This window comes from Stegodyphus dumicola, chromosome 10 (assembly GCF_044657685.1).
Source record: "Stegodyphus dumicola isolate Sdum_Otavi_A_Nest chromosome 10, ASM4465768v1".
Classification (NCBI taxonomy): domain Eukaryota; kingdom Metazoa; phylum Arthropoda; class Arachnida; order Araneae; family Eresidae; genus Stegodyphus; species Stegodyphus dumicola.
The window spans coordinates 125,678,786-125,701,946 of NC_140777.1; the positions used below are offsets into that span (position 1 = coordinate 125,678,786).

The 23,161-nt window shown below is 30.9% G+C and overlaps 1 protein-coding gene across 2 annotated transcripts in view; it reads left to right on the forward strand.

Moving 5' to 3' along the window:
- Positions 1–23,161, forward strand: part of LOC118199074 (phosphorylated adapter RNA export protein-like) — a 43,801-nt gene that overhangs the window by 13,039 nt on the left and 7,601 nt on the right. Inside the window, exons 3-5 of one of the 2 annotated variants that reach the window (XM_085825516.1) lie at positions 2,396–2,482; positions 10,904–10,995; positions 18,823–19,021. In XM_085825516.1, the coding sequence (XP_085681642.1) occupies positions 2,396–2,482; positions 10,904–10,995; positions 18,823–19,021 (378 nt within the window). The remainder of the gene's footprint in view (positions 1–2,395; positions 2,483–10,903; positions 10,996–18,822; positions 19,022–23,161) is intronic. The other variant, XM_035370864.2, reaches the window with a different exon arrangement.

Consider the following 23,161-nt stretch of genomic DNA (forward strand, 5'->3'; position numbering starts at 1 on the left):
AATTACCAAATATCTTTACTTAATGTATCTGAAAATAGATAAAGATAAGACAATACAGAAAAAGCAAAAACGAAAACATTTCGATACATTTTTTTATGATAGAAACGTTCAATTTACTTTAAAAATTAAAGTTAATGACTTAAAACTGCAATAGTATATTACAGTACAAGCGAAGAAGCTGATAGTTTCACTCGCAGGTGTGTTGGATTTGTGCAATGCTTATGGGGGGTCCCATAAAATTTTCATAAATATTATGGGGTCCCCACAACAAAAAGTTTAAGAAACCCTGCATTAAAACATTGTTGTATTTATTTCACTGATATTTAATGATTTTTGAATCCCTTATCTCATATTAAATAGTGTAGCCTAGCCATTTCATTAAGTATGTTAAGTTGGATTTTTGAGTGATGTAATGCCATACATTTCTGAAATAACAGTGGTATTTTTTATTAAAATGTCATACTTTATAATAGAGTACTAATATTATCCCACATTAATTGTTGTAATATGTATATATTGCAACAATTTAGATTTAGGTTTCTAGTATATTTTAATCATGTACTACATATTCAACAATCATTACATTAAGTTTGTATTTCATCCTGAAAATATAAGCCTGACATTTTTTAATTCAAAAATTTGAAGCAAGAAGATTTGATTTCTAATATGAGAATAAAGATGCAAAATTTTATGTATTATTTATTATGTATGTAATAATAATAAGTTAATTATCTTTGTAACTAGGTCATAGCTGTAACAGATTTGTGCAATTATGCAATTATTTTGTGGCGTAGTTAGAACAATGCACAATGAAGGAGAGACTTGTAGACAGACGTGGCCAAACTGAACACAAATTTTTATTGCTGGACAATGAACTGATTATCAAAACATATTCTTCTTCATGCATAATATTGGGTACAATATGCACTCCACAATTTCATACGGCATATCACATTTTAGATAACGGCATAGTTAGCAGCAAGACAAAGCAAAGAAGGCGGCGAACCAAAGAGCAGGCTGGAAGAAGAGTCAAAGTGTAAGAGAAAAAGACAAAGATCTTTTGCTGGGTTAAGATTTTGTCACCTTCTAGGAATAATTGTGCGACAGAGATTAGATGATGGATCTTTTTTCAGAATTACAGGGATTAAAGATGATGATAGAAAGGTTATTGCTTTGTTATTTTTAGATGAAGAGAGAAATTAAATGGCTATTGTTAATTTATTATTAGAATGGTAGATATTTTTAAATGTCCCCCCCCCTTCAACAAGAAAAAAGCCAGAGAAGAGAAAAGTCTTTTTAGAAGAAAGTACTAAAACATAAGCGAAAAAAAGAAAAATACAATTTTAGGGGGAAAAATTTGATGTAAATAATTTTTTAAAATCTTGTAGATATCATTTTTAACAATAAATGCAAATTGAAAAGTCTATTGAAATTTTTAAAGTCTGCAAGTTCAATTTTCTGTTAAAATGCAGTAGAGAATGTCTTAATTTTTTTCAAGAAATAATTGGAAAAAGTTCATGGTTCTGGAAAATCTTTGCGTGAATATCATAATCATAATATTTTACTGTCCTTATCTTGAAAGTCTTTCATAAAAATTGTTATTAATATAAATCCAAAATTCTCTTTTACATATTCATAAAATATGTATTAAAATTATATAACACTTAAAAAACAATCCACATTTTATTAATTGTAAAGCAATGTAAAATATACTTTAGAAATTAATAAAAGAAACTTACAAAATACAATACAACAGAATGTCTGTGATAAAAATGAGCAGATCCTCACAAAGCAAATCAGCATTACAACTTGCTGATGGCTGTGGTATCCTTAAGTACAACAGGAGATAAAAACCTTCGTTCCTTAAAAAAGGTAGCTAGCTTTTAGTATTGTAGAATTATCAAAGTTTGCATTTATAACTTATGGCAGTAAAAATCTTCAAAGTAGTTACTTGAAATAAAAAAATGTTCAAAAATTAAAATTTAAGACAATTAATTCTGTGCTCAAGTTAGGTTTTTTAAATTTTGTAAACTAAGTTCTACATGGCTTCTAATAATATAGACCATATAATTTTGTAAATATAAAATAAAAAAATAAATAAATTTCTTTATTATATCTGTTTAGGGAAGACTTAAAACTTTTCAAATACAAAAATTTTAAATACATCTATTAATTACATTACAAAATTGCAAGAAATTTCAAAATATAATTTTAATGAATATTTCATTTGAAATAATATTACTAAAATTATGATTTCTATTATTGGCATTTCTAATTTAATTAAATTACAAAATTGCAGGAAATTTCAAAATATAATTTTAATTAGTTTTTCATTTGAAATAATATTACTGAAATTATGCTTTCTATTATTGACATTTGTAATTTATTTATACAGTACAAAGTCCGAGATGCGGACTCGTCAGGACTTCCACGATTCTGAATTTGGGATTTTTCTGGATATTAGATCATCAATTTAAATCTAGTAAGATGGCATTTAGAAATTATAAAATTAAAAATATGAAATTGTGATTTATGAAATAATGAAGCATTTATGATCTAAAGAGTAACAAAATTTACAAAAAAATAAAAATAAAAATAAAAAATCTTAATATTTATTGTTTACTTTATTAAACATTTCTTTCGATGTAAGTTGCTTTGTTTTTTCTGCTAATATTTTCTCTTTTATTCTGTAGACAGACAGAATTTCTTGTTTAGTTACATTGTTGAAGTTCTCTAATTGCTGTGTCGAGAATTCTGACTAACTTGTGAATCGAAATTTTTTCGTTTTCAGTAACCTCTCTGTCACTTTCTTTACTATCGGTAGTGGTATTTTATGGATTTAGAACCAACAATACTACAGATTTTGCCATCCATTAATTGACTGATGATTGAGGAGCATTGTCATTATAATGAAAAACTTCTGTATATCATCTTCATTTATTACTGCTTCTCCACATTTCTTTATAAAATTTGTTAATCGGAAAATTTTACCTTTGGTTTGCAATATCCGAAAACCTTTAAAATTTGCAGCTATCATCATAAAATTTAGCCATCGTTCACTAAACATATTTGGCTATGTAAGGTAAGATTGGCGATTAAAGAAAAGTTCTTCCGCTAAATTTTATGTTGCTTCTATCACACACTGACACAATTAAGCCTGAATTGTATTAGTTTTGTTATTTATTATTCTTATGTCTATTTCTTGCACATGCTTATGGCTTATCTGAGTCCTTAATCAATAAATTCTCACATATACTTATTGAGAGCCGGTGCTAGATGTCTTGCTGCCTGATGCAGTCTCTGTGGGTCCTAAATTCTCTTACCAAGTGCCTCCCTTTGTCCGCCTTTGTCTCCAGTAAATTCTGCCACCCAGTGCAGCCATATGGGCACTAGTTCTGGGGTTATGTGAATAACAAATCAGTTATTCTTAATTGAAATAGCACTAAATGTAATCTTTCGGCCTACGTGTATCATTAACAAAATCTATTTTTAGAATACAGAAAGAAATTTTTATTAAATTTTTCCTCGTCAACATTTCTTGACTCATTTAACTTAAATCTGTTATCATTGCCAAGCGTAATGTAAACATAGGTTACCATATCAAACTGAACCATACCATACTCTATTATTCAATTACTAACATAAAAAAATTGTTTAGGCATCGCTATACAAGTCATTACTCAAGTTGTCATGTGTTGATAAAATATAATAAATAATTCGCCAGGGATATAAAATATTAGTAGGTATAAAATCGATGTAGAATGTTTTGATATGTATGCCAAGCAGATATGCACATACAGAGCCAAATTATCGATCATACAAGTTTATGCTAAAGTTATTGTTTCTTCAAAAACGTTTTATTATGTGCACGGAGGGGGAGAATCAAATGCGCATGCATAAAGCATAAAAAAAAAAAATGTTGGTGGCTTTGAGGTCCAGATTTTAGATCATTCCAGATACTGGATGTCCGGATCTCGGACTTTGTACTGTATTACACAAACTGGAAGACCCCACAGCTTTCTCTTAATAACAAACATTTCCATCTAATGGGCAAATCCACATTAACGAATTAGTGTTTATTCACCATGGTTAAGGATGCTCTGGCAGTTACTTATGAAGGCCTAAATGAAAGCATTCCTTGTTTAAAGACAACTGGCCTTTTTAAACTGTTCTAAAACATTATATATATATATATATAATTAAAATCACTCTTATAAAAATACTAATTATATATGAAAAAATTTTATGAGGAGAGCTTTCAAAGTTTATAATCACTTCAGTCTTACAATAATCTCATTGTTAATCCACTAACCGTCAAAACAATAAGGAATGATTTTTTTTTCTTATACAAATAATAATAAGTGTTAAATTAAGTATATAAAACATAAATTTACACTGAAAATATTTTTTAAAAAAGTGCTCTTACCTGTGGAAAACTCAAGTGTTCTGTTCGCGTAACATCAGTGGAATAAGAATACAGATGTTTAGTGAGTATGATTGTACTCGTGCAAAGTTTTCTTAGAGTGGAGACCCTAATTCCAATCCATCTTTACCATCAGCCTTTAAGGAAATTATGTTTTAGTTTTCTTGTTTCATCAGTAGATAGCACCAGTATCTTAACTCCTGTCCAACCATTCTTATCTTATCACTATACCTTATCAGGTTTATTTGCTCTTTGGATGGTGGTTCAGTATAACTATCAAAACTAGTCCTGTGAAAATTTGCAAATATAACTCTGATTTTTGTTGTTTAACTTCTAAATTAATACAAAGTTATCAGTAAATATTGCCACCACCATTTTTTGCCATGAACTCTTATTCTGTAATTGGTCACAAAATTGATGCATAAATTGACTCCTCTCATTTTGTCATTGTATTGTTCATTAAGACGAGGCTGAGATAAAAAAACCTTTTTCTTTTGTGTTCTTGAATAACGGGAAACACTTTTTATGGGCTTAATTTTTTTCAAATGTTGCAACCAAATTGTTGTTCCATGGGGCAAAAATTATTTTGTTTTTCTCTTCGTACTTCATACTGGAAATCATAATAACCCCTTTCTTACAGTTTCAACAACACTGAGCAAATTTATCACTACACTTTCTCCAAGATCAAATTCTTCATATTCAGATTTTGGAGCTGTTGACTTACCTAAAAGAATATCAAAGTGAAATGCGTCTTATGGTTCCCTTTTAAAAATGTCCTTGCCAAATGTTTACCCCGATAAGGAATCATTTCATCGTCAATACTCAAATCATGGAAATACCAAATTGTTAGAATTTCTTATTTAGTAAGTTGAAATATGGTCTCACCATATATAATTTATCATGGATGCCAATTTGACTGTCATTAGCTAAAAGCAAATTTTGCTTTGTTTTCCTGTACTGCAAACGTGACATCAATTCATCAATAGGAACAGAAATGTCCTTATCAAGAAACCAATACATTTCTTCTTGGGGTAAAGAATGATATCCCATAAGCAATAATAATAATGTTCCAATTAATCTTCTCATGTAGGCTCATGCAATAAAATTCTGTGCAATTTTTTTACAGAGCATATATATTTGTCTCTTTAACGAGAAGAAAGTAAATGTTGGAACCAGAAAGAAAGTTGAAAATATCTCCACTAGTTTTACCTTTTATTTTGTCTGTATAGTTTTTATTCTGTCTTTTTCTTCATTCTTTTCTTGTGACTCAACTGACAATTCTCTTTTTATCCATTTCAGTTTTCTATTTTTTAAACTTTTTCACATGACTAGCACTATTTCTAGAAGGCTGAAACTTACTTCTTAACGTGAACTTTAACTTCCCCAGTAGTATCATTTTGTAAAATATGATTATTATTCAGAAAATTATAATTCGCTTCTTCTTCATCATTAGCTTCTGCAATTTCTGGTAGAACAACAATATCGGTTTCATTCTAGTCATTATCATCATCTGTTTCTTCATCAAAAAATCTTTGAAGGGCTTCTTCTAATGTAAGGCACCTTGTTCTAGGCATTTTTAAAGCCTAGAATGAAAATCAACCATAGCAACCATAGGCATGAGTAAAGAAGGGGAATACCCTTTTCCTGCTGATATTGCAACTTCACAACACCTGTTTTCCTTTCTGTCCTCACACAAATGCAAACAGCTGATTGATGGAATATTCTGATAAGCAGTGACTTTGGCTAGAAATAGTTCACCCCTAAAGAAGATGATTCTTCCCTTAAATTTTTCAGCAAAAGTACCTGGTCGAAAATTTTTCTTAAATTCTGCTTTGAATATGAATAATTATTATAAAAAATAAATGTTGAATACATGTGTTTTTACTGAAATAATCTTCATAATATTTCTTGCATAAAATCATCTGCTAATATAAAATATCTTTGGTAGGTTAATTTTTATCTGCATTTATTTCAACCATTGTGTCAGTGCAACACCAGTGGCTAATGGGTTAAAATAATTCAAAATATTAATTCAGAGATAGTTAAACAATAATACAAAATAGATCAATCAAGTTAACCTTCCCTAATAAAATCTTAAATTTGTTAAACGAAATTTGAAAAATTTAAATTTCTAATACCATACAATTTTTAATTTTTCAGTAATGCAATACAGATAATCCAGTAGAAGAAACAGCATTTAGGTGTTCAAATCTCAAAATAATTATTATTATTAGCAGTTTACTATTCCATAAAACATTGGTACGCAAAGAAGCAAAGTATTTTTAACTAAATTCAAAAATTAAAACCCTGATATACTGATTGATGTTTTTCTCCAACACTCCTAAATTTATGCAATCTGGGCTTTATTCAGGGTCAATAGCCGCTTATAGACTTTAGCAAGAGGCAAACGATCTGTCTGTATGGCAGTTTTCGTGGTTCTTCCAAGTTGTACGTTTCACAAATCTTTTAGCCGCGGACATAACAAAATTTGCCATTAATGATGTTTTTAAAAGGTGTAATAGAAATGGATGCTGTATTTAATAGGAAATATAAAGAAGTTCCTATAAAAAAGATAATTGTATCTCATTAATTCTGTTAGAGTTTATTGATTTATTAGCATATCAGCACTTTATATGTCGCCATTTCCGGGCTCATATTGCTCTATTTTCAATGAGAATAATTTTTTACATTGGTTTTCTGTCTTTAATAGTAGGTATTTTGTCTTCTTGTTGCTTTGTATTCCTTGCTTTTCTATTCGATTTGAGAATATCGTCGTCTGTTTTTTAAGAACTCTTAATGTATTGTGCATTTAAATATTTGTGAAAAAATAGTAAAACAAACCTACATTTTCAAAATGGAAAAATGGCTAGGATTGACTAAGCGGAAAAGTGATGATTCACAGGGGACGGATCCAGGACAATTTACTAGCACTAAGAATATTGAAAAGAAAAATATTTATAAAATATAATGAAAGTTATTTATCATTTGGGTTTACGTGGAATGGAGATGAAATGAACCCTCAACCTCAATGTGTTGTTTGCGGTGAACTGTTATGCAATCAAAGTATGAAACCATCGTCTTTTAAAAGATATCTTGAATTGCATGCAAATTTAAACTATATATCTGAAGGCTATTTTAAGAGGAAATTATCAGAGTTCAAAAATAGTAGACAAGTAATGAAAGGTTTTATTACTTCAAGTGAAAAAACTTTGGAAGCTAGTTACCTGGTAAGCCTAAAAATTGCTAAGACTAGGCATGCTCACACTATTGGAGAAAACCTTATATTACCAGCAGCTAAAGATATAGTTTTAACATTGTTCAGCAAAAAAGAGGCTAATGAACGTAATAATATTCCGTTATTAAATGATACAGAAAGTCGACGAATTCATGAAATGACAAATTCCATAAGAGGGCACTTATTCAAAAAATAGTAAACAAAAACAGTGAATATTTCGTATTGCAATTGGATGAAAATTTTGATATAACAAGCTTTGTTCAATTATTAGTCTACATACGTTTTGAAGGAGATAAACAAATTGCTGAAGAGTATTTATTTTGTGAATCTCTTCGTGATAGAGCCACTGCAAGTGAAATTTTCAAAGTAATTGACAGTTTTTATGTCTGAGAATGTCCTTCAAATAAGTACAGTGACAGAGCTCGGGCTTTAACAGGAAGACATTCCTGAAAGATTTTTGAAATAAAGAAAGTCGCACCTGAAACTAAATTTACAACGAATTTTTGATTAACAAACTCGACGATTTCAAAGCAAGCAATAGCAAAACTGTACGGGAAAAAAAAGAAAGATTTTTATATCCAGCGCACGAGACATCGGAAATTCTAAAGATATGCTCATTTTTTAAATTATTTTGCGATAATGCTGTTGAATTGAATTTTATGGTTTAAGTGCGAAGAGCATGGTATTTAATAAAGGTAACACACAAAAGGTTAAAAAAGCATCCCTTTGGGCGTAATGTAAAATCCGAAAGCTTTCAGATTTTATTATTATTATTATTATTTAATATTTCTATTCAGAAATTGAAAATGTAGTGGTGGTACTAAAGGTTTTCAATTTTTGTTTAGATGGTATGCATTAGTGAAAAGGTTGAGAACCACTGTTGTAAACTATGATAACAATATTAAGTAACATTAAAATTACTTTCAAAATTCATGCATTTAAAAGCATTTAAAAATATTGAATTATCATGCTTTTATTCCTTGAACAATAATTTTATGTTTTTTCAAAACAGCATAATCAAATTGTAGAAATTTGAAGCAAAATTTAGGTATAAAATATAAAAGTCTTCAGCATATTTAACACTTTTGTTTCATTGGAAAATGAACCTTAATAAGTTTACGTGAAATGATAATTTTGAGTTTTCGAGTGACAAAATGCTATTAGGACAGAAATGCAACAAATAATTTTCTGTCACACATACTTGAAACATATTAAGCTCAGATCAGCAACCTTGAATACACTCTAATGTTGAATCTCTTAAGTGTTAAATCCCTGAAGACTTAAAACATACTTTTTTTTCCTTTTGAATATTGTAGTAGTAATGTCGCATTTCATTTCATTGGATGTTAGAACTTTTGAAGTTGCAGATGAACAGGCATATTTATATGCAGTTTGTAGATATTTTATTGAAATCCAATTGAGGAATAAATTTTCCATTGAAGTTTTTAGCATCTCATCAGATCCTCTCTGACTTACCTGTAATAATAAAAATTGTAATTATCTTTTGATTATAACAGATTTGGGCAGTTATTTCACAGTGTAGTTTGAATGATGCATAACAAAAGAAATATCTGAAGATAGATGTGGCCTTGAACATAATTTTTATTGCTAGACAATGAACTAATTATGAAAACATATCCTTTTTCACACCTCATCATGGGTGCAACATGCACCCCATAATTTTATATAGCGTATCACATTTTAGATAATGGCATAGTTAGCAGCAAGATGAAACAAAGAGGTGGCGAACCAAAGAGTGGTCATGAAGAAGAGTAAAAGCAAATAAGAGGGAGACTGCGCAAAGACCTTTTACAGCAGATTACATTTTATTAATGTCCGGATGCTGGGCTAAGTTTACATCACATCCTAGGAATAATTCCACAACAGAGATTAGATGACGGGTTTCTTTCAGAATTACAGGAAGTAAAGATTATGTTACAAAAGATTTTTAGAATGAAGATCGGAGTTAAAGAAGTATTGTTAATTCAATATTAGAAGGGTAGATATTTTTACAGGTATTTTTTTAAATGATTTATATTTTATATTTGTTTGCTTGCATTAATATTTTATCCTCTGTAACTGTAAATCAAAATTTTGCATCATGTCCCATCTGCATGCAATAATAAATTAAAATTCTTGGCAAATTTGCTATTTAATACTGCTGTTGGTTTAATTGTATATATATACATTTAGTAATATTTGTCCTTTAAAATTTAAGTAGATGATGATTAACTAGTGACAACCTTGTGAGTGAATCTGTTACAGCTTCTTCAGGACACCTCAGATTAGCATATAACAAGCATTTGTGATATATTAACAAAGGGTATAATATTATACCATGATTACAATTTATATAATTCTCAAAAATTACTAATGCAAATATCATAATAGCATAAGATGCTACAAGATGAAAAACAACTTGAAAGGGAGGAACTGTGTGTATCAAAGAAAAAAGCAATGGAAATGCTAAATTTCAAACAATAGAAAATAAGCCAACATCCACAGCAGAATATCTGTTCTAGATTTGCAGTTGAAATGATAGCACCGTAGCTGAAAAATAAAATTATCTGTTGAACAAAACAAAGCAAATAATCTTCTATTTTAGCACTGGTTGCATTTTTCATGGAAAAGCATGAGTTTCAAAGATGAACTCGTTTGGCTGTTATATGAAAGACTGTGATGCTACAGAAAGACTACTGAAATTTCACCAGATCCATAATTTATGAACAGGTAGGCAAGAAGAATTGGTTTTAATTACTTTGATGGCTATCTTCATGATTTATTGTAGTTGCCATTACATGTGTATGGATTGGAGACATGGCTGAAATGCCTTTCAGAATACTGTTTGGATGATGGATGGTGTGTCATCTTGATATGAAACTGACATCCATGCTTCTCTGATCCAAATCTTTTTATCTGATCTTTTGACTCTTAATTTTATATGAAGTCTAAAATTGACTGGAATAGTATTGGTGCATTGAATGGCTTGAGGTAGCATTCGCAGGTTGATATTTAAGCAATTAAATTTGGCTTCCAAAATAGACTTTCTATTCAGCAAAAAGAATTCCATGTAAGAGTATTTCAAAATTCATAGAGTATTTTTGTATAGTTAATATAGCCCAAGCCTGAATTTAATTTATTTTAAAATTTTGTTTCTTATTTAAGAAGTAAATTTCATCATTTCAGTGGCAAATACTTATTGTGTTTTCCTTAAATGTTTACAATTTTATATTTTTGCACTTTAGTTCGAGTTGTGAAAATTCTTGGCATAGAAAAAGCTATGAAATTGCTAAAAATGACTGAAGAGATAGAGGACAATGGTGGGATGATGATCAAGGTAAGCTTTCAGTGTTTGGGCTTATAGTTCTTTTAAAATGGAAACTCAAAGATTGAATGATGCAGACGTAATTTAATATTTTGTTGGAAGTTTATTGTAACTATTCATTCTGTTGGGAATTTTTTGTAATTTTTCTAACTACTTGTAGCTTTCAAAGTATTTTGTCTAGAATGTTTATTTTGTAACCTTTTAAAAGCATTTTCTTAAGTTTATCTAATTTTGTTTCTTCGTGTATGTTTCACTTCTTATCAAGTTATGAGTGCTCTGATTGTTATGTATTGTGGAATCATAATCGAAATAAACTATGAGGCGGCAAAAAGTAAAACTGGCTGGTTTCATTAAGAAAGTTTGAACTTATTACTTTTTTTTTTTTTAAAAAAAGAAAACTAGCTCCCTGTGCAGTGTTTAATAATATGTTATTGAAAGTGATAATTAATTTCAATTATAGCTGTAGTTCGAAATCATATCAGATATAATTATTATGTGAAACAACAATAATTTAATCTGTACGTCATTTCTAAAAATTCTTTCTTTTTTAAAGTCTGAGACAGTGAAATTTAATTTTTGATGCATCTTTGCTGTACCAGTGAATAAAGAGTCCCTATTCAAAATCATTTCTGCTTGTAACTTTCCATGAAAATTTATATAATATAATAAAAACTTTAAAATGTTTCTAATATAGCTGTTAGTAATTTACAGCTTCATTTTTATTACATTGTAAAAAGTAGTAAAATAGAAATACAGGTTGTAAATTCCCTACTTTTCAGCACCTCTTTTTAGTAGAACAAACAAATCATTTTCTTAAATTAGAACATAAAGAGTTGGTATGTTAAAAGTCTTGTATAGTAATGCCTGCATACATTTGCAGAAAAAAAAATTTCCAAATTTGTCATGTCCTCCCTATTCATATCCTTATGCTCATTGATAACAAGCCTGCCTTTCATATTATTAACCATCGTGGAAGTTTAGCCACAGTTCCAGTGGCTGAAATAAGTTCATCACATCATCTTTTCCTCTAACCATTGCACTTCTTAGCTTGAAAATGGGTCAGTGCTTATGTCTTTAGCCAGACGAAAAATAACATTTGCAGAAAGGATTGAATATTGAGTGAAAATTGCTGTTTCATACTCTTTTTAATGCATCATTAAGTAGGGCACCATAATCTTATAGAAAACTTATAATGGATTGGAGTAAATTTTATGAATTTGTGAAAAAATTAAATGTAAATTCTAACAGTATTGTCAACAAAACAGAAAAGATGATGATGAAAAGGAAATAAAATAATATAATAATGAGAATAAAGAAAATACAATAAAAATCAATATTAATAAAGACAATGACAATAAAAATATACAAAAATAAATTATCTTTATTTTGAAATGGTATGCATAATACAGAGCGACAACAACATCAGCTCACTACTGACTAGGCTTCCGACCCAAGGATGTTCCAAGCGGAATTATGAACCTGATCAATAGAAAATCTACAAACCTGCAGCACACAGAGCTGGCAGTTCAACGAGCATTTTGGGGACATAATAAGATTTATAAAGTCATAGCTTTAAATATATTTTGTCATCTTTTTGACAAATGTTCGGCAAGTTACAAATACATTTGTTTGTTACAGAATTATTTGCTTATAATAATATTAACATTTGCATTGGATGGCTTACGAAGACATAGTAATATAAATCGTATTTGCTTATACTAATCCAGTACAAAGTCCGTAATCCAGAATTCAGCGATTCCGGATTAGGGTGTTTCTGAATTATAGATCATCAATTTAAATCTGGTAAGATGGCATGCAGAAATTATACAATTAAAAATATGAAACCATAATTTATGAAATAAAGAGCAATTATGATCTAAAGGTTATTAAATTTTACAAAAGTAAAAAGCTTAATATTTATTTGTTTACTTTAGTAAACATTTCTTTCAACGTGCACATGCGTGAAGCATACATTACGCGTAGTCGAAATTAGAAAATTGCAACCAGGAAACTATTTGATGTGTATTCGTGATATTTATAATGACGAAAAAATGATTTAAATCATATGAAAGACGGAATACATCGAGATGAAATACTACATTTAGTAAGGAATTATAAGCCGAATAAAATAAAAATATCTGCCCTGAAGTTGAGGATAGTTCTGACAAATCAACTTTCAGTTTATTGCGTGCCATGACGTACCCCCTTCCCTCCCCGCAGAGCAGCGTGAAATTGATAAACAGATTTCGGAATGGTTAGAGAAACAAATCATTAAGCCAAGTTGTTCTGATTTCGCAAGTTATATCGTGCTAAGTAGAAAAAAATTTGGTTCATTTAGACTGTGTCTGAACTTAAACGACACTTAAAACCTGGTGAATGCCTTTCTGAATATTTAATTGCCATGCATGAAATAGCCAGTCGTGGTTCTGTTGATGATTCATCAATTCTTGATTATGTAATCAATGGGATACTGGATCAGAGTAGTAACAAAATTATTTTGTATGGGTGTAAAACTATTTCTAAATTCAAAGTGAAATTAAAAATTTATGAGAAAATCTGCATTTTAGATATGAAGAATAAGGGTTATTCAAGTACTAACACACAAAGTAAAGCACACGCTATACCTAATAAGAGTAAAGAACCAAGGTGTTATGACTATGGAAGTATAGGGCGTGTAATGTATGCGCATTCTTTACGCGCATGCGTAAAGCATACAACAAAAAAAATTTTTGTGGCTTTGAGGTCCGGATTACGGACTTTGTACTGTATTAGCATTTGCATTAGCTGGCTTTCAAAGACATAGTTCACTTAATCACATAATTTACATTCAATTTGTATTATAGTACTTTGACATTTGCCATTACCATGACTTGGCGTTGTGCTACATTGAGAGGTAAATGCATTAACAAATACTATATAACATTCAATTTGCATATTACAATTAAGGCAGTACATTAACTTAATTTGCACTACGTTATCTAAGGCATACTTTTAAAACAATGTTTGTTACATTACCTATAATTGTATGTAATATATTACATGTATCAATACAGTTGGGGTTATTAGCAATAATGTGAATGTCATTTGCAAATTTGTGTTACCTTTACGATGTGCACTTTGATATTTTAATAAGTGGAGTGTCCACTCCTTTCAGTACCTTTCCGCAGGTTTTTTTAACCCTTTGAAGGGCACTGATATATAAAATATAGCAGTTGTTTGTCAATTTTTTAACCTCCTAAAAAATGCTAATTTTTCAATGCCAAAAGCTATAATCATAAGTTTCTAGAGTTTTCTTTTGATTCTAAATGGCAGCACCATGCTATGAATGTTCAATATTTTGCAGTTATGAAATTAATATACCTCGTTCCAATGTATTATGTTTGAAGATTGATAAATTTTATTGGACTGGTAGAAAAAATTCAAATTTGCTGAATATATGACGTACACATGCTAAATCTTATATATTTACTTCATTTCAGTCAGAAGTGATAATTAATAGATTATTTATATGATTTTAAAAACGGTATATAATATATACTTTCGCCCGCACCAATAGATGGCAGCACCGACAGAATTTCTTTATATTATAACAGTTCATGATGTAATAATTTTTTATGATTAATTTATAAGTTGTTTAGAATTCAATATTATATTCATGAAGGGATGGGGAGTTTACTGACCCTGCGCTAGGACTGAATACAAGTATACTAGTTTCTTTTTATTCTTTGTTTGCTCTACTCAAGTTTCATTCATCTCTGTATAGCTAAAATTTTTATTTCAGCACTTCACCTTTTCCCAACAGAAAGACTCATCTATTTCAAAATTACTGTCTGGGGTAAAAAATTTACACAAGTGTAGGGGTTAATTGTGGCATATTAGCCTCCAAAAGACGTCCAGTGCTTTGTGTTTTCCAAAATCCTAGAATGCAAGAAAAATGAAAAGAGGTGATTGACAACTAATTTGTCATTCGGGAGTCATGCCTTCTTCCCTTTGTATGGTGTGATAAGGTCACACAAAGGGAAAGCTCACCTAAAATGGAAATGCACTTAAGGTCCATCTCTCAGTGTAATCATAAAAACTGCTGATTTGAAAGCATTGTTTTTTTTTCTTTAGGGAAATTCTTTTTAATTCTTTGTTAATTTCAGATGAAAGACTAGAGAAGGCAGGTGAAATTTGCCCTCTGGGTTAGGATACACAAACAGGTTATTTCCAAAATAAATTTTCACTGTTGGTGCAAGGAGGGAAATTATTTCTAAGGCCCATTTTAGATGCAAACTAAAATTTATCCAAAAATTAAAAAGGAGCCCTTAGGAAGCTAAAGGGGTTGAAAATCAGAATAAGAGGTTTGAGGTGTATCAGATAATAAAATTGTTTAATGGTGTTTCTTCCTGAACAAAAAGATAACTTATACACTCAAAAGTCTTTAATCCGGACTAGTCGGGACTTCAGCGATTCCGGATTATCGATCATCAGTTTAAATCTGGTAAGATGGCATGCAGAAATTATAAAATTAAAAATATTAAACCGTAATTTATGAAATAAAATGCAATTATGATCTAAAGGGTATCAAAATTTACAAAAAAAAACTTAATATTTATTTGTTTACTTTATTAAACATTTCTTTTAATGCACATGCGTAAAACATACATTACGCATAGTCGAAATTAGAAAATTGCAACCAGAAACTTTATTTGGCTTATAATTCCTTACTAAATGTAGTGTTTCATCTCGATGTACTCCGATATGATTTAACTCAATTTCCTCGTCATTATAAATATCACAAATACACATCAAATACGTAGATGAGGAAATTGAGTTAAATCATATCGGAGTACATCGAGATGACACACTACATTTAGTAAGGAATTATAAGCTGAATAAAATAAAAACATCTGCCCTGAAGATGAGGATAATGCTGACAGATCAACTTCCAGTTCATTGCGAGCCGCGACCTCCCGCAGAGCAGCATGAAATTGATAAACATATATCAGAATGCTTAGAGAAACAAATCACCCCTCTGTCACTTTCTTCATGTCTTTATCCATCTTTTGCAGCAATACCACTTTTTGTTTAAAGGACATCAAAACATGCTTTTGCTTTGTAGATCCTTTGGCAGCTCAAGAATCGGAAATTCTTTTTGGCATAATCGAAAGTTCAAGGTTAATTTTATAAAATTGCTCTAACAGTTTGCAAAAAATAATAAGTCGGATCCAATTAGAAGATTAAGGAACAACACAATCTGCAACATTAACTGAAATAGACAATTTTAGCTTAGCTTATACCATCCGTTATACATTCAACATGCATGCGTAAATGAATATGCGCATGCTTAAATGTATTATGCATTAGTCCAAAGTGTATCATATCTTATGGATATGATACACTTTGGACATATCATTATCCGTAAGTCCAAAGTGTTGTAAATAATTTAAGAAGGAGCCGTGGCCCGACAGGAAGGTTTTCAGTGTCGACGAATAGGACAGCATGGTTGTGATAACTTGTGGAATAAACTTAAAGATCCTCCTAGCTGTTGTGGAGGTATGCCATCTATCTTGCCATTTGTTAATCAGTTGCTCAGAAGTTATCTTTTTAAGATATGAGTTCGGCAGTAGCAGGTAATGCTCAGGAAGATTTAAACTGTTGCTGCTAATTTAGCAATTGTGTCCACTTGTTTGTTTCCTATAATGCCTGTGTAAGCAGGAACCCAACACAGGACTGGATATAAAGCCTGGGGAACATTGAACAGAGACTTTTGTTTGTCAAAGTTGACTGAATGGCAAATAGGCATGCTTCCTATTGCCTTAAGACTCGAGAGTGAATCACTATATATTGTGACTCTGGAGTTGAACTCTTTTGGCAGGTTGAGTGCCTTGTTAATTGCTGTTAATTCTGCTTGAAACACTGAATTATTATGATTCAAGCTCTTTTTTCCATGTTTGTACTTGCTTTACCTTTGTGTAAAATTCTAATTCCACACTCTGTTCAAGATCCATCTGTATAGATCACCAGCTAATTATCGCATGGGGAAAAAGATTGATATCGATATTAGAGTTCAGATCATGTAAAGCTATGGGAAATCAAAAAGTTTTTTTTTCATAATCCAGGTAAGTGGTACCCCATAACTTATCAGTCTGTCATAGTCGAAGAACACATGAAAGGGCTGACCTCGCATTCTGCTACTAGATCCAGGGACAGAAGCACTTGTAATGCCACCGTGGAGGTTGTCCTGTGTCCCGTGCTAATTTGTAGAAGATGTGGGCATTGCAGAGATTATAGTAAGCATTGTTCATGCATATTCAAATTATCTGCCCATATTCCTGCTCCATGTAATCTGATGTGCTGAGTCACAGTGAGATACCAGTCTTCGAGCAATCTTGAGGCTACTCTGCAAGAGGGCGCTGAAGTTCATTTCATATGGTTATTTAAAAAGCCAGTTCTGTTTTTTAACATATCTGATGTGCGGGTGCCATGAAAGTTTATGATCAATCACAAGGCCAAGGTATTTTAGTTGCAGAACGATTTTAACTGGAGTACCTTGAAGCTTGATGGGTGGCTTGCGTTGTAGGAGTTTATTGGCTCTGATGATGGTAGCCTGTGTCTTGGTGGCTAAGATTGTTATTTTGTGGGAGAGTACACAGGAACTGAATTTATCCAAGTAAAGCTGTGTAGTGGTTTCTAATTTGGATTTCCCATTGACTATGATGAGGAAATCATCTGCATAGGCTAACATGCTACAGTTAGGAAGACCGTTAAATTCCTTGAGGATGGAATCTGCTTCTATCTCCCTTGGACACACACTCTGTAGCTCTTGCACGACAACGTCTGAGTCTATAATGATCTGGATGGAGCAATCACTAAGGTAACTCCTTGGACAGCTATGCATGAAGCAACACATCTAGGTACAGAGGCAGTGAGACTATAGATGGTGTCCTGAGGAATAGCTCTTCATTCCCTGTCAACCATTTGCCACAGTTTATGTTCTGAACACAGCAATGGCAGGGTCTGCAAATGGTGTCCAATCACATCCCAAATGTGTTCGATTGGTGAGAGATCAAGAGAGAATGGTGGCCAGGAAAGCATCTGTATACCTTCCAAAGCACATTTGCTGATGCGAGCAGTGTGTGATCATGCGTTATCCTGCTGATAAAGGACATTGGGCACTCCCAGAAGGTAGGGGAGTGTCACTGGCCACAGCACATCATCAATGTATAGTTGGGCCATTATAGTGCACTGAATACGAACTAGAGGTGACCTGGAATCGTACGCAATCGTTCCCCAAATTATGATACAGCGTTGTTGCGCTGTGGGGCTTTCCACAATTGTTGCCGATTTGGACTGGTCTCCACATCGACGCCACACTCATACACAGTGACTATCCTTGGAGAAACAGAAGTGTGACTCATCTTAGAACATGACCCTGTGTCATTCAGCCATCTATGGTCATGTGTGTTGTCAAAAACTTAATTTGTAACTTCAGTTATATCTATTATGTAGGTTTGATTTTATTGACAATAATTTGTGTGTTCCTAATTTTTTGAACAATGGTATATTTTAGTGCTGTATGTGCCATTTCATTAATGTTTTCGTCATCACAATATACCCTTAGACTGATAATACTTTTCGAAGTTAAAAATTTTTTAAAAAAATGATTTAAGTTATTTAAAAAGCAATATTTTATCATTCACTGAGCATTACACTATTCTTTATATGAATCCACTAATATTTAGTGCAGTAGTTTTATCATATTCATATTATTCCTTTTCACAGAACAAGGCATTCCAGTATTCCAAATTTTAAAATACCCTACTGAAGTTGTTCTTTTTTTTTTTTTTTTTTTAGAATAATACTCGTCGAAGAACACCAGGAGGTGTTTATTTTCAACTGATTAAAAATGATAAAAGCATAGACAAGGAAGTGCTAAACAAAATATTTGAAGGTGAAATGTCAAGTTTTGAAGCAAAGAAGTTTTATGATCAAAACAGGAAAAAAAAACAGTCCTCTTGGAAGAAAAAGAAAAAAAAGCCAAAGACTACAAAAGGTAAATTTTAAATCTGATGTAAAATGTTTAATAAGGTAATAATAATTTTAATACATAATATAGTAGAAAGTAAAATATTATAACTTTCTATCATAATCATTAAAAAATGAAACAGCCTTAATTTTTAAATTTTTGTGAAAGAAATTGTATAAGCTAGAGTTGGGAAATATCAAAAACGGAAACAATATGTTACAAAAAGCAATGTGCAAGATCATTATAATTCAAGTAGCATGCTTTTTTTTTTCGCTATAAAGTGGCCGTTGTATCTTGGAAGTGTAAGTTCTCTTTTGTACATAGATATTTCGGGAATATTTGGATATTGCATAGGCACGCTCCTAGACTCCCATATTGAAAAATAAAAGAAAATTAAGATATGTGTGTTAATTACATGACATACTGCTAAAGACTTTGTTTTAAATATTTAACTCCAATAATTTTAAGCATTCTTTCTGCAAAAGAAAAATGGCTATCGAGAGCAGTACCTAAACATCAAGACTGACTGTTTTGTGTAAAGAATGATAATAAATAATATGGGAATTCTCTTATCCAAATTTCATAAAGTAAAATATGTAACAAATAAAACAAAAGTTGTCTTTTAGGCATTTTATTAATTGTAATTAGCTGGTTTGTATAGAAAAATTTAATTATAGCTTTTAGAAATATGTCTATCTCTAGAAGTAACTGGACTAAAAAATTTATCAGGAGCTTAGAAAGTATTTGTAGGTGTGCGTGTACATTTATGCAGAATGCATAGAAAAGTTTCTTTAAACTGAAAATTCTTGCGAATGAAGAGAGGTACAGCTATGCAAGTGAGGTTATTGGTATAGTAAAGTGACTGCGCCAACCTAATGCAAAATACAACAGTGCCCCTAGTGGCGAAATTTGGAAGATGGGCATTGCAAATCGAAAACGAAAAGAGATAGAGCAAAAATTTCAATTAAAGAGTTTTACAGCATCAATTAATTAGTATAAAATGACGTTTGGTTCACACGGATAAGATAAACTGTCGCCTGTATTGACTGCAGACACAGTAGATGCACTCCATTTTGTGTAAATGTTTGAAAGCAATAGCCATAGATATTAAGAAATACGCACCTTTTTATTGTAAAAAATACATACTTATTTCGATACAGTTTAATAACATCACACACACAAAAAAAAAAAAAAAAAAAAGCTCGAAAGCAAACTGTCACATTGTGTTAGCAGTTAATGTTATTGTCTGTCATTGAGATTATTATGCGGTTTGAGTCTATTCGAAAGAATTTTCAAGTTAAAGCGACTTTCCTAGGCACCTTGTATGTACTTAGCCATTTTATGAATTTCATAGTAGCTCATCATTATGATTATTGTCTTAAAAATACCATTCTAAATTTGTTGATTTAGTTATAAGTATTACGGTCTGTATTTAGTGATGAATTGTATTTCGTATAAGGAAAAAAAGTTTTTTAAAATATTTTTAAAAAATGTGGTGTTGTGACTAAAGAAGTACACTGCGCAAAAAAGAGGAGGACAGTTCCCATTCTACTGGACCAATTGACGAGTGTTTTTCATGTCTCGAAAGCACGGCTTAGGATATATATTAGATTTTTATACAGAATTGTTCTAATGTAGGTATTTTTACACAAAATGAGACTTTTTCTAAAATAACATACCATTTTGTCCCATATTTTAATTCTACATTCAAATTATCCCTGAATATTAAATTTTGTAATTTTTGGTGAGAAATTTAAAAATTTAAATTCACTTGGGAAACTTCTTAATTTATAGCAATCTGTTTGCCTTTCTTTTATTCATTATACAGGGACGGGAAAAAAGTCATCTTTCATACTTTCAAATAATTTTAACAAAGTGCATAAACTACATGGCATTTTTATCGCTTGTAATAAATGTCAAATTTCAAAATGCACCAATATGTAAATTCATGTATATTCTAGAAAATGTTGAATAAAAAACTCTAATTTTTTCCTAGGTATGCTTAGAAATACATCTACTTAAGATGATGGTAAAAATTTTATAGGTTATAATTCAAAATTTTTTCAAAAAATTTATAAAATTATTTTAAAAATAAATCATAAAAAGGGGGAATTTTTTTTTGGAATGAACCTAAATTTCGAAATGTGAAAGGAAGAATAAAAAAAGTTTACTAAAAAAAGAGATATTAATAAATTTACCAAATTCAATTAACATGGAGGAGCTAAAATTTTGAGAACTAATTTTTTAAAATAAAAAAAAAAAAAAAAACTGCTCATGTGATTTTTACAAAACTTGGCAATCTGGCATAATTTGAGTCGTAGAATCGAAATATAGAAAAAAATTGGTATGTTATTTCAGAAAAAGTCCGATTTTGGTCAAAATACCTATGTTGGAACAATGCTTTATATAAATCTCATATATATTCTAAGTCGAGCTTTTGAGATATGAAAAACACAGTTTGAATTTTGTCAGTTGGCCCAGTGAAACGGGAAATAAAGAACTGTCTCTTCCCCCCCCCCACACACAGTGTACATAGAATGGATTAAATTTTAGTTCTTCATTGCCTGCTGAAAAGGTATAAAAAATTAAATGAAAATATAAATAAATGTAACTGACTACCCCCCCCAAAAAAAAGGGTTTTTGTAGTATTAACATATTATGACTTGATAGTACATGCATCCATTCCTGCCTTGGTAATAAGGGAAGATGATGTATTGACATATGGTCTTGATATTGTTTTCTCTCTATGATAGATTTCATAAAAAATATGATTTATTGTTTCTGTTAGTGAAAACTAGTATTATGATTTTAATCTTTATTGTAGCTTCTCCTTTCCTTATCCTCACCAGACTGCAATTTAACTTTGAATGTATTTAGTTTGTCTGAGGATTTTGAATCTTTTAATTGAGAAAGCTTCTGCAATCACATTTGCTGTTAGTATATTTTTGCCAGCTCTGCTAAAAATTGATATCCTGCCTTTAGCACTCATGCTAAGCTATGTTTTGAATTGTATACCAGTAAAATACTTTGAGACAGGTTATTTCTTATTCCATTGAATGTGTATTCACAAGTGGTGATTTTATCTCTAGTATAAGTTTTCCCTTTATGTTCAGTTTAGTCTAAAATAAAAAAGAAAGCCTATCTTTTTATTTTAAACTAAACTGAATCTTCTTCAGTACTTCGTGTGTACTTAAGATGTAACAATAACTCACTATCCATCTAATAAGATCTGCAGGATGCAGGAATAGGAAATAAATTTAAATATTTTTAAGGAGGAAATAAATTTATTTTGTCTTGAAAGATTTTTCTGAATGAAGAATGTCATTTATTTTTTCTGGAATGTTTTCTAATTCATGCTTATAATTAAAATATACATAAGATCTACAAGAAAAATCTGTCTACAGTAGACTCCCGATTATACGCACCTGCCGCACAACGTGTTTTTTTTTTTTTTTTTTTTTTTTTTTTTTTTTTTTTTTTTTACAAGCGTAAAGCAAAGATAATAAAAGTTTTCACAAAACTGAGCGAAACATTAAATTTGCTAACATCTTGCTTATTTATTGCAAAAATATCCCAGGCCTTCTCGGAACCTTCCCCTCTGATGAGTAAGCGATTTCTTACTCATCCTTGCAGTGCCCGCTCCACCGCACTCTCTCGTCTTAATCTTACTGACACGTCCACTTCCTCCCACTCGTCATTGATAGTTTAAGCCTGATAGTGTTTTCATACCTGTCGGAGTTAATTTCTTATCTTTTATTGTATTCAGTGCTTGCGCTTTTTGGTTTTGTGTTTTTCGTTACCGATTTAAAATGTCAGGAAAATGAAAGAAGGTTGTGTTGACGATTGCGCAAAAAAAAAAAAAAAAAAAAAAAAAAAAAAGAATTAATTTCTAAAGTAGCAAACGACGCTAAAAGGCAGCAGGTGCAATTGGATTACGGAATCGCGGAAACAACAGTGCGTGACATTCTAAAGCAAAAAGACAAACTGGTGAACTTTGCATCAATGTCGGACACAGCTTCCACAATGAAAACGTGAAAAACTATAAAAATTTTGATGAGCTAGACACGGCATTGACAGAGTGGTTAGCTCAACTTTGAAAAGAGTGTACTCCTGTAAAAGGTCCTATCATTGCGGTGAAAGCAAAAAACCTTTTTTGAGTTGTTAGGC